The following is a 16469-nucleotide window of genomic DNA, read 5'->3' on the forward strand; positions in this document are numbered from 1 at the left end:
CCGCAACAAGAAATGCATTTGCATACAAAAACCAAAACGATTTTCACCTCATAACTAAATAGCAAATTAATACCTCCTAAAAATCTAGAAGAGATGTAGATATTTTGATGTATATTCGCGGGATTTAGGCAACAATAATTTATCCAGAAGTTATATGTAGCTGCTATCACCACAGCTCCTCATCAGACTTACCCAACCCCCCACACCGGATGCCGTATTTTTGCGGTAAAATCGTTTATTTCTTTCATTCGTTCATGTATTTTGTTATGCAATTCCAGTTCTTTTCATTTATGTTTTTCAGTTCCAAATTTGCATTTACATTCTACGGTCATATTTTTTAATTAACTGTAAAATCTACACATTTATATTTGCAGTCAACCACTAGTTTACTTACAGAGAATTGTACACTATGTGTGCAAAGTTTTTTATTTTAATTTGTTTTTACTATTCTTTAATTCATAATAACAATGGTAATAATATTCCGGCACTTACACTTTAGCTAAGTGTTCGGCCGAGCTTCTCCTCGTATTTGTGGTGTGCATCTTTATGTTGTTACGAAAGTGGAGGGACCTACAATTTTACGCTGCCTCCGAACGGCTAATGGATTTTTATGATAAATGGCAGATGTACACTCGGAGCCAGAAAAAGCTATTTCCCGGATCAGCGATCGAACCCAGAACCTACGGTTCTAACCACTCAGCCACAACGGCCCCCGTACAGTTCATAACACAACAAAAGATAAAAAAAAACAATTTCTTCTATTTTGGCAAACCTCTGAGATATTTTCCACAGATTTGCATAAAAATTTTCAACTTTCTGATCATATTTTTAGAGATTTCTTTTGTTGAGGTATAAACTATATTTAAGAAAAAAAACTTAGCAAAATTAAATTAACTAAAAGACTTAGCATACATTGCGAAAAATGTCTGTACGTAGAATTTTGTGGTTGACTGTATATATTTAAGTCAAGCCAAACATAAATTTTTAAATACTTTTTAACATTTACATACCAGGTACTTATCTAAACTTAATGTTGCTTTAAAAACTTTATTACACAGATGCAAGAAACCCTCTGTTTGTGCTCGCGAAGGCATTCCACACTCCTTTTGATGTTTATTTATAAAACACACACGACTTTCTTCTGTCCCTGGCACCTCAATACGAAATTGCCGTTTTCCAATTTGTTAACGTATATTCGCTGACCTTTGTGCCACATACTCCAATTAGCCTTCTTATACATTCTCAATCTTTGTAAGCTGATGCCCTTGAAATAATCTACCTCTGGAAGTTTCGCAGGCTTTTTAGATTGTGTATCTGTATAAACGATATAAATGGAGAAGGCGAAACATGACTCGGACGATTAATTGTAACATATAACTTAGAAAAAAAAATGTATTACAAAAATTCAAAGGATAATCAAAATAAAGTGGAGAAAAATGGACCGACGTAGTACTGCGGATAATGAATCGATTGAATCGAAGATACTATCGAGGTCTTAATAATTGAATTTATGGGGAAATTTAATTGTTGCAACTGTTGTTTCCATATATACATATATATATATGGCTGAAAACACGATGAAAAGGTTATATCGTTACGTCAGCGACCTTGTGAGATATGACCTTTCTATATTAAGGTAACAGTATGAAGAGACCCCCGAGACCATTCCAACCACTTAGACGTCTCTGTATCAATGTAAGTGCATCCAATAATACGTGTAGTACCAGGGTGACCGAGCTTTGTTCGGAGTGCTTATACATTTTAAGGCGTTTAAAAACGATCAAGGCTTGGGTGTCAAATTATGCTCATTTAGATAGCTTTAATTTATAATTTATAAATTTAAAACAATTTCACCTTTCTAAATCTAATAAATTAAAAAAAACTCTTAAAATTTAGGTGGCAACCCTATTTATAAAAACGTCGGATAAAAGTACATATATGGTCCTTTACGCTAGGCCACGTCTTGCGAATAATGGCAAATGTTCCAGCCCTAAAGCCTAAATTACAAAATTTCTGTTTTTTTTTTTGCATTTTGATTTATTTTTTATTTTTTGCTTCGAAGACGTAAACGACACGAATACGAACACGAAGACAAATATGGAAACGAAAACGATTATGAGGACTATCTAAAGGCGAACACGAATACGATCGCGAATATGAAGGCAATCATAGAGACGAATTCGACAACGACGAAATATAAAAAAACGAGCACGAATACGAATGCGGAGAAGATGGTTGCGCAGACAAATGTGAAGGTCAATACGGAGACGAAGACTTATGTAAAAACCAAAACGAATGCGAATACCAACCAAAGACGAATACGAATGCCAAACCGAATACGAAGATGAATACGAAGACGACTGCGAAGCCAATTGTAAAGGCCAATACCAAGACGAACACAAAGGCGAATGCGACGGCCAACCCAAGACGAAAACGAATACGTATTTACTTATATACAGATGAGAACGAATATGAGCACGAATAAGAAGACGAATGTGAAGACTAATAAAAAGACGAAGACGAATACGTTTACGAGTGTGAATGCGGCGGAGACAAATACGAATACGTGTCCAAAGTCGAATATGAAAATTAAGCCCAAGGATAAGATTAATACATATGTATTAAGCTTAAAACAAGTTCCTGCAATATGAAGCATACTAAAAAAATATATCGAAGGAAGTTTCACCATAGTAGTGTGGCCCGCAAACAAAAAAAAAGTTTATGGGTTACCATTTTGTTTTGTTTCGTGTTTTTGTTTATGTTATAGTTTTTCTTTTTTTGTTTTTGCATTGTTTGGAAAATATTTCAGGCTTGGGCTATTTGTCCGACTGTCAAAAAGTTTATAAAACATGTTTTATGGAGAAATTGTTTAAAAATTCTAAAAAGCCTGTCGAATTTAGACAGTATATATGTATGTATTTTTCATTAAAACCCGCAGTATGTTTCATTTCTTTAAGTTTTGTGGACAAAATTTAAACAAATGCACAATTTTAAATCTAAAAATCATACTAATAACACGAAATTACTAAAACCGCACGAAGATACTTCATATTTAATTAGATGGAGTAGTCTAGTCTAAAGTATGTTCAGATAGGCCACTAATCGAGCAATTAGCCAAACTTTCTAGATTATGGCGCTAATTGAGCTCGATTTACCATACACGATTTCGATTCGTCATTGCTCGATTAGAGCTTAATTGCGTGCTAATCGAATGAATTTGTGAGATATGTTTATTGAACAAATAGCAATCAGCTGTTTGTTTCTGGTCCTCTTTTACAGCTGATGCTCCATCCATCAGGGACGGAAAATTTAATTTTCAAATTCTATGTAATTTGCGAAAAAACTTTACCTAAAAGTAGATAAATGTACCTAAAAGTTAAATATGTATTTTTATATGTACATACTCTGCAAACCAAAGTTTCCGAAATCTTTAGGAGTATCTCATTTCTGTAACGATTGTTTTACAAATCTTCAAAGGAAAATTATATGAAGGCGTTGACACGAACTCGTAAAGAAATTTCTGTACGAAAAATAAAGCAGTCTGAAAACAATCTGCAACATTATTTTCATTGCTTTAGCGATTTTCTTCCGAAATTTCGCAAAAGAATCGAAGTGTGCACAGCTTATTTAATTTTAGAAAATTCGGCAAAAAATTGGATGAGATTTTTACGAATTCTTTAACATTTCTCTACAATTCAGAATACTCTGAAAAAATGGTTTGCAGGGTACATATCATGATAGAAAATAGGAAGGTAGAACCGCTGAGAGGAATTTTTGCAAGCAATTTAATTTGAAAATTTTACACACAAACTCGCACACACACTCTCATTTTCAATCTCAAACAACAACTTTGAACATTTCCTTTTTTTACTCTCAATTTTATATGATGTTAAAATGTTGGCAAACTTCAAAAAAAAAATCATGGCCGACGAATTGAGAGATCGGTTTTACCTTACTATGTTTTTATCATGGTACATATACATATATTTAAGTAATTAAGACGATAGCCTATACTATGTAAACTTCTGGACTCACATTAAACAAATTTGGGCATAAAATTAATCTCTTCGAACAGTTCGAGACACAACTATGTTTTCGAAAAGGTGAATCACTTTCCTTCAAGTTCTTTCATCTGACGTTTTAAAAATAAAACTATACTCGCTTTCTGTCTGACGTAATCAACTACGGTTAAATACGTTACTTCGAACTGCGTATCGCTAATCGAGCAGCCGACTGTGTCTGAACACCAAGGGGCAGTAGCTCTATTAAAAGGTGAATTAACTCAATTAAATTTCCGTCGGAACGTAATATTAGTTTTTTTTCTGGTATGTTATTTGGTAGTTTTTTTATCTGTGAACATATTTTTGGAATTAGTCAATTTTTCCGCTTTAATACAGATCTCTTATGTTTCCACCTCATAGCTACATAGCTACATTTATTTTCGAGTGGTAATCGCGTTGCGAACGCTAGAAAAAATTTACACTGAAACCATAGATGCGAAGAAATAAAATTTCGTAGGCCGGTGATTAAACCATTTGTTCAATTAAAAAACAAAATAAATATTTTACGATAGCATGACTTTTTTTATTAAATGGAAATACATCTCTATATAGTTATGTATGTATGTATAGTATTGTATGTTTATATTTAATATGTAGATATGAATGTTAATGTCACAAGTAATGTGGCTTTAATGAATTTTGTACCTTGTTCACGTTTGGGAAACGGTTCAAAAAAATTTGGACGAGTTTAGTCTCGAAAGCGCAACCTCGTATTGTAGAATTTTTGAAGCTGATTTTTTAAATCCGTATAGTTGTTGAAAAAAAAAACACTGTTGTCGAAAAATTTCAAGTTTGCTTGCCTAGTGTTATAACGGATAAGAATTAAATTCATAATCGAATAACGATATTTTTCCCCTATGAAAACAACTATCAACTTTTGAAGAACTGAGTTTTTTATATTTTCATCAGGCAAGTTTCCGTTTTTTTTTCTTCGGAAAAAATGCACCCAAATTATTATTTTTTTAATTTTTGATTGGGTCAAATATTTTTATATCTTTTTTTGAAATTGGCAATTTTTTAATACTGCAACATTTTTTTCTCAAAAACTAGATGTTTTAGAAATTTTTTTTTTAAACGGATTTGAGATCAAACTCGTCCCAAAAATTTTTTGTTTACCGTGTTATTTGTATGTGGAGATGCCGCTTAAATACTATACGTACACATATTAAGTTCCTGCATTAAATAAAACAAGAAACGAGTGGTAGTATGAAATTTATAAAAAAAAGTCTAAACCTAAACTAAAACTAGGCAAACCTTCATTAAATTAAAATCCTTTGTCTCTCAGCCGTATTCTTTTGAACGTTTATGTTTTAATTTCTATTTGTCACATGTGCGAATCTCCCAATTCATTTGTTGTCCAGGCTAGGAAGGGGGTCCCAGTGTTTTTTTTTTTTTTTTTTGTTTAATGTCGGTGACAGAATTTCGAAAATGCTTAATCTTCTTATAATTAATATTCCGTAAGTACTTAAAAAATAATAATGTAAAGTGGGTTAATAAAATGAGCACATAATCGCGATTAAAATACCGCAAATCGCTTATCTACGAAAAGCGCAGGGATTCAGACGAAAATCGCTGTGCTTACTACTAGTAGAGACGACATTTGAAGTTGTTGGGGTCTCGGTGGAGCTGACACCTAAAGGTAGAAGAATACAAAAATCGTGCAGATATGTATGCATATCGATATGTGTGAGTAATGCAACTGAATATTCTTTACAAACCTTTTTCGGAGTGTCCAGGGCTGTTCGGTGGGGATGGTGAGTCTAGTGATATTATAGTCGTATCAGCATCTGAAAATGGAATTACGTAAATGTGCAGGTTAGATAACAGAGGATTTTAGTTATGTATGTATGTAAATTTAAAGGAAACGAAATAAAATTTAATCTACATAAATTCAAACCTTAGTAAACAGTGAAGGAAATCGAAACGAATACATTTTTATAGTAAAAGTGCATAAGACAAAAATTAATGCGGGTATTCTCGAAGTCTCGGAATGCACGAATTTCATGTTATAAACCCAATTTTCCTATGGGAAAGATTTGCCAAGCGTTCATTCCGCATACCGTACAAGACCTTTGTAGGGCTTCGAGAATACCCATAATGTATGATGTAATTAATTCATAGTAAGCTTTTCTTTACACCCAATAATATGCTTAATATTTTTCACACCCGATATCATTATACACATAACTAATTTTTGTAAAAAAGATTTAAGTATATTACAACAAAAGACATACAAATAAAACTTCTAAACTTTATACAAAACTGAGGAAAATTCAATAAATTTGCATACAGATTTGCAATTTTCTAATCCGATTTTGTAGTATAAATTTTGGGTATTCAGTTTTGCAGCTTATTAAATTTTAGAATAACAAATTGAATTTTTCAGGTTTTTAAAAAATCGTTTTGAATTTTACCGACAGTGGCACGCAATTTTTCCCTGAAAACTTCTCCATCTTTTTAATAAAGACAACGTCAGAAAAAAATTGTTAAAAATCAACGCGATTTGTTAAAAACTTTAAACCTTGAGATTTTGCGAAAAAATAAATTTAAAAAACTGTCCATACGAAAATTTTAGTGGAACGCTGTCTGTATGTATCATCTCTATTGCGAGTGTCGACTAGCAGTAGATATTATCTACTAGATAATCGACTATTATTCGATCATCGATTTTCGGTGATATTGCGTGTGTCGATTACTCGCTCAGCTAGCGACTGTGAATGGTTTTTGATCGCTAACCATTCTACTGCCATTTTTTAGTCGTTGAAGTACAAAAACCGAATTTAATGTAGAAAAGTGAAAAACGATAAAAAGCAAGTTATGTTCATTGAAAATGCTAAAAATTTGTATATTATTTGTATCTGAATTACAGACCCAAATTTGTAAATTATGAAAAGCAAAAGCAGTGATAATTTTTCAAAAACCTGTAAAATTTATGGTTTAGCAAATTTCTTCAACTATTCATGAAATTCAGGGGAAATGTTTAGTAATTCGTATAATGATTTTGTGTTGCGTAGCGGAGAAGGAGGGGGTATGGGATCAAAAGCTCACCCATTAGAAAAAGCCCAGTCCAAAATTTAAGAAAAGTTATCCTTCCCCTCTCCGTTAGAAAATAGCGTAAAATTTGCATTTCGATATAGAAAATGTAAACTCACGTTATGCCATCCGCCGCAGTATATTTGAAAACTAATTCACAACCGCGGAGCTTCCGCATTAATTTTAACAATCGCTTTCGCATTCGCAATAAATGCGGAGCTTTTGCCAATGCGAATGTGTGCAAGTGTACCGATAAAAAGCTTGTAGAAAGTATATCTGGCAAACAAAATTACAAACTGTAGCCAATATTTTTTGCCTGTGGGCGTGGTAGGATTTTTGTGTAACAAAACTGATAAAATGTCATATTTATCAACTTTGATAAAAATGCCTTCTAAACATATTCACCCTCATTGCGAGAGTCGTGTCGAATACAAGTCGTTTTTCCAGAGTCGAATCGTACGAAAATTTTACGTCATTGCCCAAAATTTGCACTCGACTAGTGTATTAAAACGGAAAAACTTGGCAGCACTGTATAGTTTCGAACGATTTCCTTAGTTTACTTATTTCAGCATGTCAGTAGACAATGCCAATGTTCGTGTCGAGTCGTACAACTTAGCCTGATTTACCACTTACGCAATGAGGCTGATTATTTCTTAAGCTATATAATCGAGCTAGTTAGCAATCGGCAGTCATAGAAGTTCCCACTTCTGCCTGACCTTTGGCGTACGTCAAAGAGAACATAGTACTTCTAATAACATATACTTTTTTGTTTTCTCTTCTTTAAATACCTGCATACTTGCTACCTTTGTTTATTATGATTTTTTTGGACCAATCTTAAAAAAAAAAACTACTAGACATAAAGAAGAAAGTATGAACTGTTATTTTAAACCAAATTGTCGTCATTTGCTTTTGATGTTACATATATTCGTTTCAATCATTTCAAATGGGGCTCTTTGGGAAATTTAATTTTAGCACAAATTTAAAAAAAAAAAAAACAGTAATTTTGTTTACTTGTCGGACAATATTTTTTCATAGGGAAATATGTACATTGGATCCTTGGCTAAAAGTCTCTGAGGTTAAACTGTCCCCTACACTGAGGAAAATAATGCATAGTAAAAATGAATACTTTATATTTGATTATCGTTTAAAAATGTTCGTATTTAAAAATAATATTTTCATACAAAATTTATTACGCACGTATTTGACTGTTCACATCTGAGTATGTATATGAATTTATATGTCTGGGTGTAGCTGAGTGCGCAAAGATGCTTGCCACAAGTTGTTGATATTCTGAGATGGTCGGGTTCGAATTCCACTGTAGGCAACATGCAAATTAATTTTTTTTTTTAGTTTTTATCTTGATTATTCACTTCACGGATGCTTTTTCAATACGAACGCGGTCATTTTAATATGCGCGTAATTGAATTGAATGTTTACCAATATACAGTACTTTCGTTGACGTTTATAGTAATATCAATTACGTTTCTATTTGATTTTAATATTGATGATCTTTAATTAGGTAAGAATTATGTAACTATCTGAGACACTCATCATCCGTGATTCCAATAATTCAAATGCTTATCAAAAACCGCGTGCTTTTTTTTTTAAATAACAATATTCTGATCCGATTCGGCTGGCAGCCATGACTTTGAAAACAGAATTTTGTTCAAAATTTTCATTCCTGGAAAATAAAAAGTTATTTTCCATATCCACCTATTTAGCTCGCTATAAGCACAAATTTTTCAAACCAGTCGCAGAAGAAAGTATTAAAAATTAATTACAAAAACCAAAATTGAAAAACGTTGATGACGTTACAGGTTCCCCAAATTATGAAAGAGACAAAGGCATGAGAACGAAGAATTCTTTTTAAAAAGCTGTAGAAAAACCTGACACAAGTCAAACGCTTGTAAGCGCTGTTAAAACAACGATCTCGCCATTATGCTAGATTCTTCAAGTAAAGATGAAAGTCAGGAGGATACATCCGACATGTTCAGCCCCGATGCCCATCTCATTACTTTTTATTAAATATAATGTTCCAATTTTTAAACTCAAGTACTAAATAAAACAGGCATTATTAAAAATTACTAGCTTTTACATTTTTTTATTTACCTAAACAACTTAATTTACTTACCTAATTGTTTCTTAAAAGTACTTGACATCCGCATCCGCATTCGCATCCGCGGATGTCTAAAATTTCACATTCGCAACATCCCTAGTATGTACATTAGACTTCCCCCCTCATTTTATTGGTTTTGTTTCAAAAACTACCCAAATAAAATTGTATGCAATTCGGACCACGGCAACCTCAAATCTTTGTGCAGTTCGCGTATTTTGTTAACTTACTCATTTTACTTCTATATAAGGCGGTATTACTATTTTCCATACAGTATTTGGGCAGAATACTTAGTAAATCTGGGCTTTTAGTTTTTTACCGGTGGTCAGGATTTTTCCAAGGGACCATAAATTATAATATATTTTCAAAAGATTACACAAATCAAATAAACGAGAAATTCAAAAAAAAAAAAACAATAATAAATTTTATTTTCAATTATCCTTTTGGACATGTCAAAAATGTCCTTTAAAAATATTATTCTTCAAGATTTTTGATTTTGAATGCATTTTGAAGAATCTTAGTTTAATTTATGTACATCCTATTTTAATAAAAAAAAGTTTATAAAACTAAGAATAGATCGCAAAAAACAAAACTAACTTCTATTCTCATATAAAAATTTAAGATTATCGTTAATTTCTTCACGATCCAATTATCGGATCTAAACAAAAAAAGAATTATCGAAATCGCTTAACGTGGTCCAAAGGTATGTGTTAACATATACATAAAAAAACTCCGGCGAACTGATAACCTCCTCCTTTTTTTCAAGTCGGTTAAAAATAGTGCTTATACGTCGGGCAAAAATTTTTTTCGAGCAAAAAAAAATACGTTTCATTATTTGGTCCAAAAAACAAAATTTTTCAGTTTCATCGAAATAAAAAATCATTCCCCTACCTGAACTGTTGTCTTGAAATGGAAAACATCAGCTAATATCTGAATTGCCTCATTTTGGCTGAGAGTGCGAGTAAAAACGTATTGCCAAATGTTCAAAAAAAAAGCCAAATTTTGGCATAAGTCTAGAATACGAACCGTTTAGCTATGCAAAAACCAAAAATGTGGCTCTCACGCTGATTTCAACTGTATTTTTTGATTTTTTTTAAATATTAGTATGTCATGAACAGCAATCCCCTTCTTATTTTAGTGTAGTAGAATCAGCAAAAAAAATGTAGTAGATTTCAATCGGATGTGGTCGATTTTCTAATTTATATTTTTAATGGGTGTATACTAGGGTTGTCCGTAAACAGTAAAGTCGGAATTGTAATGCTCTCACCCCCTAGGATTGTTCGAAAAAAAGTATACCCTATTTTTTTATTTTGACATCAAAAAATATTTAGAGGTCGCTCGAAGCGCTCAAAGGTTTCCATGTGTTTTATATGGGCAAAAAAACAACTTTTCGTAGAAATAGTATAGAATTCTTGAAAATCAATCATTTTCGACCGGAAAACTCGGGTTCTCTTCAGGAGACTTTCAATACTAATACCCAATTTTTTATTCGCCCCATTGCATTTTTCTGGGATTTTGTGGGTTTTTGGCGGTCCTATAAATTATAGTTGCGATGAAAAAATGGTTAAATAAACAATTGGGTGTTATTATTGGGAACCTCCTGCAGATAAGCAGTGTTTTCTGGTAGAAAAATAGTGATTCTTAACCATGATACAATAATTTTTTTTTGTTTTTTTTTTCTAGAAATTATTGTATCATGTTTTTAACTATTATACACCATTTCTACGAAAAGTTGTTTTTTTCCTATATAAAACACATGGAAAACTCTGGGCATTTTGAGCAACCTCTAAATATTTTTTGTTTTCAAAATAAAAAAATAAGAATGTATTTTTTTCGGTACAGAACAATCCTAGTCCATATACACATAGTTTGTAATTAAGAATGCTTATGAACTACATAACCGATTAAAAACAAATGATACCAAAATAAAGCCAATTAATTTATCCTTCAGTTCATGTTTATAATTTATATGCTTTTATATGTTTATATTTTTAGTCCAAACATACTAAAAAACGAACAAAATTTCATAATATTCTTCATAAAATAACCTTTTTGAAAAAAAAATCGTAATTAATGCTAAAGAAATTTATATTATATAGAAAGTACAAGTTATTATCTTTTATTTGATATACATAAATATTTTATTACGAATTGCTGTTGAGTTTTAAAAATTTTGTGATAGTAAAAGAAGTTCTGCGCAAATATACAATGATATTACCCCTTTTCAGCCCGCGGTGCTTTTTTTTTTTAGTAAATGCTGATAAGAAACGAAAATTTGGGACCAAGTGGAGAAGGACTTGGCTTCACTTGCCATTTCCAATTGTCATCAGTTGACGCAGAGGAGAAACGACTGGCGTGCGTTGTTGAATTCGGCCAAAAACGCTTAGACGAAGGAAATAAGAAGAAGGAAATTTGGAATAAAAAATTGCTGGTGTCCCAGTTTTATTATTATTATTTTAATATTTTCCTTTTTTTACAAAAAACCCTTAACTTATATATAACTCATATTATTATTACTATTACTTAAATATTATTTTATTAACAAAAAATTTATTTTTTATTATTTTTTTCAACTTACTTATGGTTATTTCGTTTCTTCCAAAAAATGTTGCCCTTCCCCGGTGCAAAATGCGTAATTTTTTGGTAGAAACGAAATCAACATTCGTTTTTAATTTAGTTTTTTTACGACAGATAACTTCTACATAGGTTGGTAATATTTAGTAGGTACAAAAAGAAAAAATATTTAAATCAGTTTTACAACACATAATCTGTACTTTAAGCTTGTAGCAGTAGGTATACAAAACAAAGTAAAATGTTAGGGTGATGTTCTAGTCGACAAATTGCATGAGGTACTTTTGACCCCGGTACTTTAGCATCGCGTTTTATTTTTATGGCGGAGCATCCATCGCTTTCTATTGACAGTGGGACGCTTAAGGCGGAAGTTGTCCACGAAGGCCTTCCTCTCGGCATCCAGCAGCACTTCTGCCGATGGGAGGTGTTCTTCACTTGACTCCTCATGGGGGTTGACTTCCCCTGCATTGGAAGGGCCGCATGGCGCAACATTGCTGGACCTGGGGCCTATTGTTGTGTCTAATATATAGTCACCTGAAATTCAAAAAGGCGTAACAAACATCATCGTTGAAACGCAAAAAGTCATAACTAATAAAAAAAAATCAAAATTCACTTTCTGATTTATACGATGGATTTCATCGAAATACAACTCCCCACATCATTTTATGAAAAACAAAAAATTATTATTCACGACTTTTTCCATTTCATTTACGATGTTGTTAAGTCTTTTTGCGTTTCAGGTGACGATATGTAATAATATATATACATATATATATACATAAATAAATACAGACATAAATACATATATATTTAATATATATAAAATGTTTAATATGTACAATATTTGTGCAAAAAAGAATTTATAAAAAAAAATGAGTTTTAAAAAACCCTTTTCTCAAAAATCTCTGGATAGCGAATTTTAATGTTTAGCTATTTATGATCTAGAATCAACATATTTGAAGAATCAGGAAGAAAATTTGTTTTTTTTCACACAGGAATTTAAAGAAATTGAGGTTAGAACGAGAAATCTTTTTTATTGTGCATGGAACAAATTTAAATTAAAAATTAAATTATTTTTTTTTTTTTTCATTATTACTAATGTTGGGAAGTATTGAGTATTGGTATCGGTACTTTTAAAGTTCGGGTATTTTTGTGTCACTGTAGAAGCTCATTTATTTATTGAAGTAAATAGGAGTAAGGTCTGAGCAAAGCCATGTTTGAAGAGCAAGAACTATCGCGATTATGATGTTCGACTGAAACGTATTGTGGAGGTGTACGCGGATTTCGATATTCATGCATATTTGAAACATGTCGAAAACGTTCTTTGAGAGTCGAAACATCGAGCTTTTGCAATAATGGCCCGCTCGTAGTCCGGATTTGAATCCTATGGAAAATCTCTGGGGACTGCTTTCAAGCAACATCTATATACATAATTGGAACAGTTTGAAACATTATTGGGATAAAAAAAAGGCCATAATTAAGAGTGGTAGGAAGTTAGCGAGTCTACGCTTCAAAATCTTATTTCTTTAATGTCACATCATTCGAGTGAAGTTATTGCTAAGAGAGGAAGTAACACATTTCACAACACACAATTCTATTGCGTTCACTACCAGTGTCATTGTCTTTTTGTTAGTACCACTTATTATTTCCTTCGGGTTGAATTAAACTTGTTTCTTTACACTTAATTATTGTTTAAGTTTTTTTTACATTTCCGTATCTTTATTCGATTGTTTTTAAAATAAAATAAAAACTAATGAAATGCGTCCATTATTATTCTATTTCCCACAGGTATTAATAAAATTATATCTTTCAACGGTGATTGGTCGACGTTTCTTTTTCGTAATTTACTAAAATTTTAGTTCACTATAATTTTCTTATCCTGAACTGAGATCCTTTTAGCATTCCTCGAATAAGAGCGTCCGTTATTAGTCTGATAGAAGTTATTTTGTGTTTTGATAAGAAATATTAAACACATTTATTCAAAGATAATCGTTTTCGCCGAACTTGTTCGCTTTTTTTTGGCATGAATATACTGACTTCTTTTTAACTTCATTTTTCACAGGATATAACTTTTTCTAACCTTTTTCAAAATCAATTTTGCTTCGGTTTTTGTTATCATCTGGTCACACTGGTCTGGAGCGTTTGATGAATATGGGGTGAACCACTTTACCCATCCACGCTCAGACCGCTGTTTTATACATCGCCTGTTTACATATATGAACCAGATGTACATACATATGTATGTATATACCAGTTAGGTTATCCGAAAATTTAGGTAATTCTTTTTTTTAAATTGCTTATTTATAGCATCCACTAAAAATTGTACGAGTTCATGGTCTCATGATTTTATTAAAAGAAGATATGCGTCTGTAAGTTTTAAAATGGGAGACAACACGACTTCACCAGCTTTTTTTTGTTTGATTGAGATATTCGAAGTAGATCGTGGAGAAAGTGGAGGAGCGCAATAAAATCTTTCGAAATTCGTAGTAACTCTGCCGTGATCGTAGTAAAGTTGTAACCCCGATCGTGTAGTGATACTTCTGGTGCAGTGTAGATGGCGTGGCCATTGGTTTTAGGTGCTTGGGAGGAGTGGACCAGACATTGGCAAAGGGTGCTGTTTTTGTTACTTGAAGCCTACTCACGTTAAAAGCGTGCTGTCTTGCAAATACAGCCACCACAAGTGAACGATGCTTATAACAGCTCATACTGATATTGACTTCGGCAAACCTGTACTCCGAATGATCGTGCACGAAACCAGCAACCGCCGTATTTGATCGACTGCCAAAATCACGATACTGCTTTTGGACGGTTGCCGAAAGCATGAGAGCTTATGTGAAAGACTGGCGAAGGCAAGATGCCGCAGTTAGCTCACTTGATTTGTTGCAGAAGTCAAACCGACGCCTTTGGTTTGTTGCTGAAGGCGCGTTTGACGTGTTGCCGAAGTGATGATACTGTAATTCAAAAACATTCAACGACACTTGCTTGTTTGAAATGAAGCATTGATATGTACATACATACATACGTACGTATGCACATTCCTCACAACTAGCCAGCAGTGAGCAAAGCAATTGAATGGTAGACGCGCTATAAATACATACATACATGCATACGAGACGATAAATTACCCTTTACCACATTCGTCGTCATTTCAGCAACAAGTCAAATGGCTTTCAGCAACAAGTCAGATGATTTTCAGCAACAAGTCAAACGACTTCTGCCACAAATGATGAGCTCTCATGCTTTCGGAACCGTTCAACTGCCGCGTTTGCTAGTTTCGTGCACGATCATTCGGAGTACAGGTTTGCCGAAGTCAGTATCAGTATGAGCTGTTATAAGCATCGTTCACTTGTGGTGGCTGTATTTGCAAGACAGCACGCTATGCGCTGGTGTTCAGTCATCCTCTAATTTCGTTTAGGTATCGATACTACTAAGCCAACGCCGCTGCTCAAACATACAAAGCAGCGGTATTGATTGAGTATGAACCAGTTGACGATCAACCAATACCAATCCCTGGAGTGGACGTCCATGTACACTAAATTTCTATCGAATATATGGTCCTCACACTATCCCCTCTCCACTTTGGTCGTTTGCGATTCTCTTGGGAATTGGGCGGATGCGCGCCCCCGACCGATTCAAGACGACTAGGTAACTGTTGCTGCGGAATCTTAGACGAGGTCTGCAAGCTCCCGCGGCTATGTCCCTGAGGCCTCTACGGATTCTTTCGGCAAGTTCTGGAAATCGATCCAGTGCCGGGCCGTACACGTCGTAGGCGAAGATTTTTATTCCCTCTGGTGGAAGTTCTACTTTGTGTTCCGTCGAGAGCAATCGTGGATGCGGTGGTGGCGGTGGCTGGATTGGCGGGGTAGCAATAGTTGTGATGTGTGACGGCGGCGCTGCCGCGGCTACGTCCCTGAGGCTTCTTCGAACTCTTTCGGCGAGTTCTGCGAATCGGTCCAATCGTGGACGGCCCACGTCATCGGCGGTAACTTGTATTCCCTCTGGTGGGACTTCTACATCGTTTTCCTTCGAAAGCAAAGGTGGATGCGGTGGTGACGGAGGCTGAACCGACGGGGTGGCAATGGTAGTGGTGGGCGACGGTGTCGCTACCGCCCCTGGGCAGGTCCTGGGCATTTTCCGGATGAGCGTGCCCCCCTCTCCACTTTGGTGGTTTGAGATCCTCTTGGGAATTTGGCGGATGTGCGCGCCACCCCTATTTATGACCACTAAGTAACTATCGCTGCGGAACCTTAGACGGGATTTGCAAGTTCCCGCGGATATGTCCCTGAAGCCTCTTCGGACTCTTTCGGAGAGTTCTGGGAATCGGTCCAGTACCGGGCCGTCCACTTCGTTGGCGAGGATTTTTATTCCCTCTGGTGGGAGTTCTACTTCGTTTTCCGTTGAGAGCAAAGGTGGGTGTGGTTGTGACGGTGGCTGGAGCTGCGGGGTGGCAATGGTTGTGATGTGTGACGGCAACGCTACCGTGGCTATGTCTCTAAGGCGGACTCTTTGGGCGAGCTCTGGGAATTGGTCCAGTGCCGGGCCGTCCACATCCTCGGCGAGGATTTTTATTCCCTCTGGTAGGAGCTCTACTTCGTTTTCAGGCGAAAGCAAAGGTGGGTGCGGTGGCTGAAGCGGAGGGGTGGCAATGGTAGTGTGGTGTGGCGGTGTCGCTACCGGACCTGGGTACGTCT

General features: G+C 34.5%; 1 protein-coding gene across 3 annotated transcripts in view; it reads right to left on the reverse strand.

The window, feature by feature from the left end:
* Nucleotides 1-215: 215 nt before the first annotated feature.
* LOC118742714 (E3 SUMO-protein ligase PIAS2) overlaps nucleotides 216-16469 on the reverse strand; it is an 87989-nt gene continuing 71735 nt past the window's right edge. Inside the window, exons 10-11 of one of the 3 annotated variants that reach the window (XM_036474994.1) lie at nucleotides 5780-5848; nucleotides 216-1314 (exon numbers count right to left, since the gene is read on the reverse strand). In XM_036474994.1, coding sequence (XP_036330887.1) covers nucleotides 1118-1314; nucleotides 5780-5848 — 266 coding nt within the window. In that variant the 3' untranslated portion in view covers nucleotides 216-1117. Of the gene's footprint in view, nucleotides 1315-5363; nucleotides 5695-5779; nucleotides 5849-16469 lie in introns of those variants that run through there. The other 2 variants (XM_036474995.1, XM_036474997.1) reach the window with 2 other exon arrangements.

The sequence above is a fragment of the Rhagoletis pomonella genome, unplaced genomic scaffold, assembly GCF_013731165.1.
Source record: "Rhagoletis pomonella isolate Grant_MI unplaced genomic scaffold, Rhpom_1.0 Rhpom_scaffold_00007, whole genome shotgun sequence".
NCBI classification, from domain to species: Eukaryota; Metazoa; Arthropoda; class Insecta; order Diptera; family Tephritidae; genus Rhagoletis; species Rhagoletis pomonella.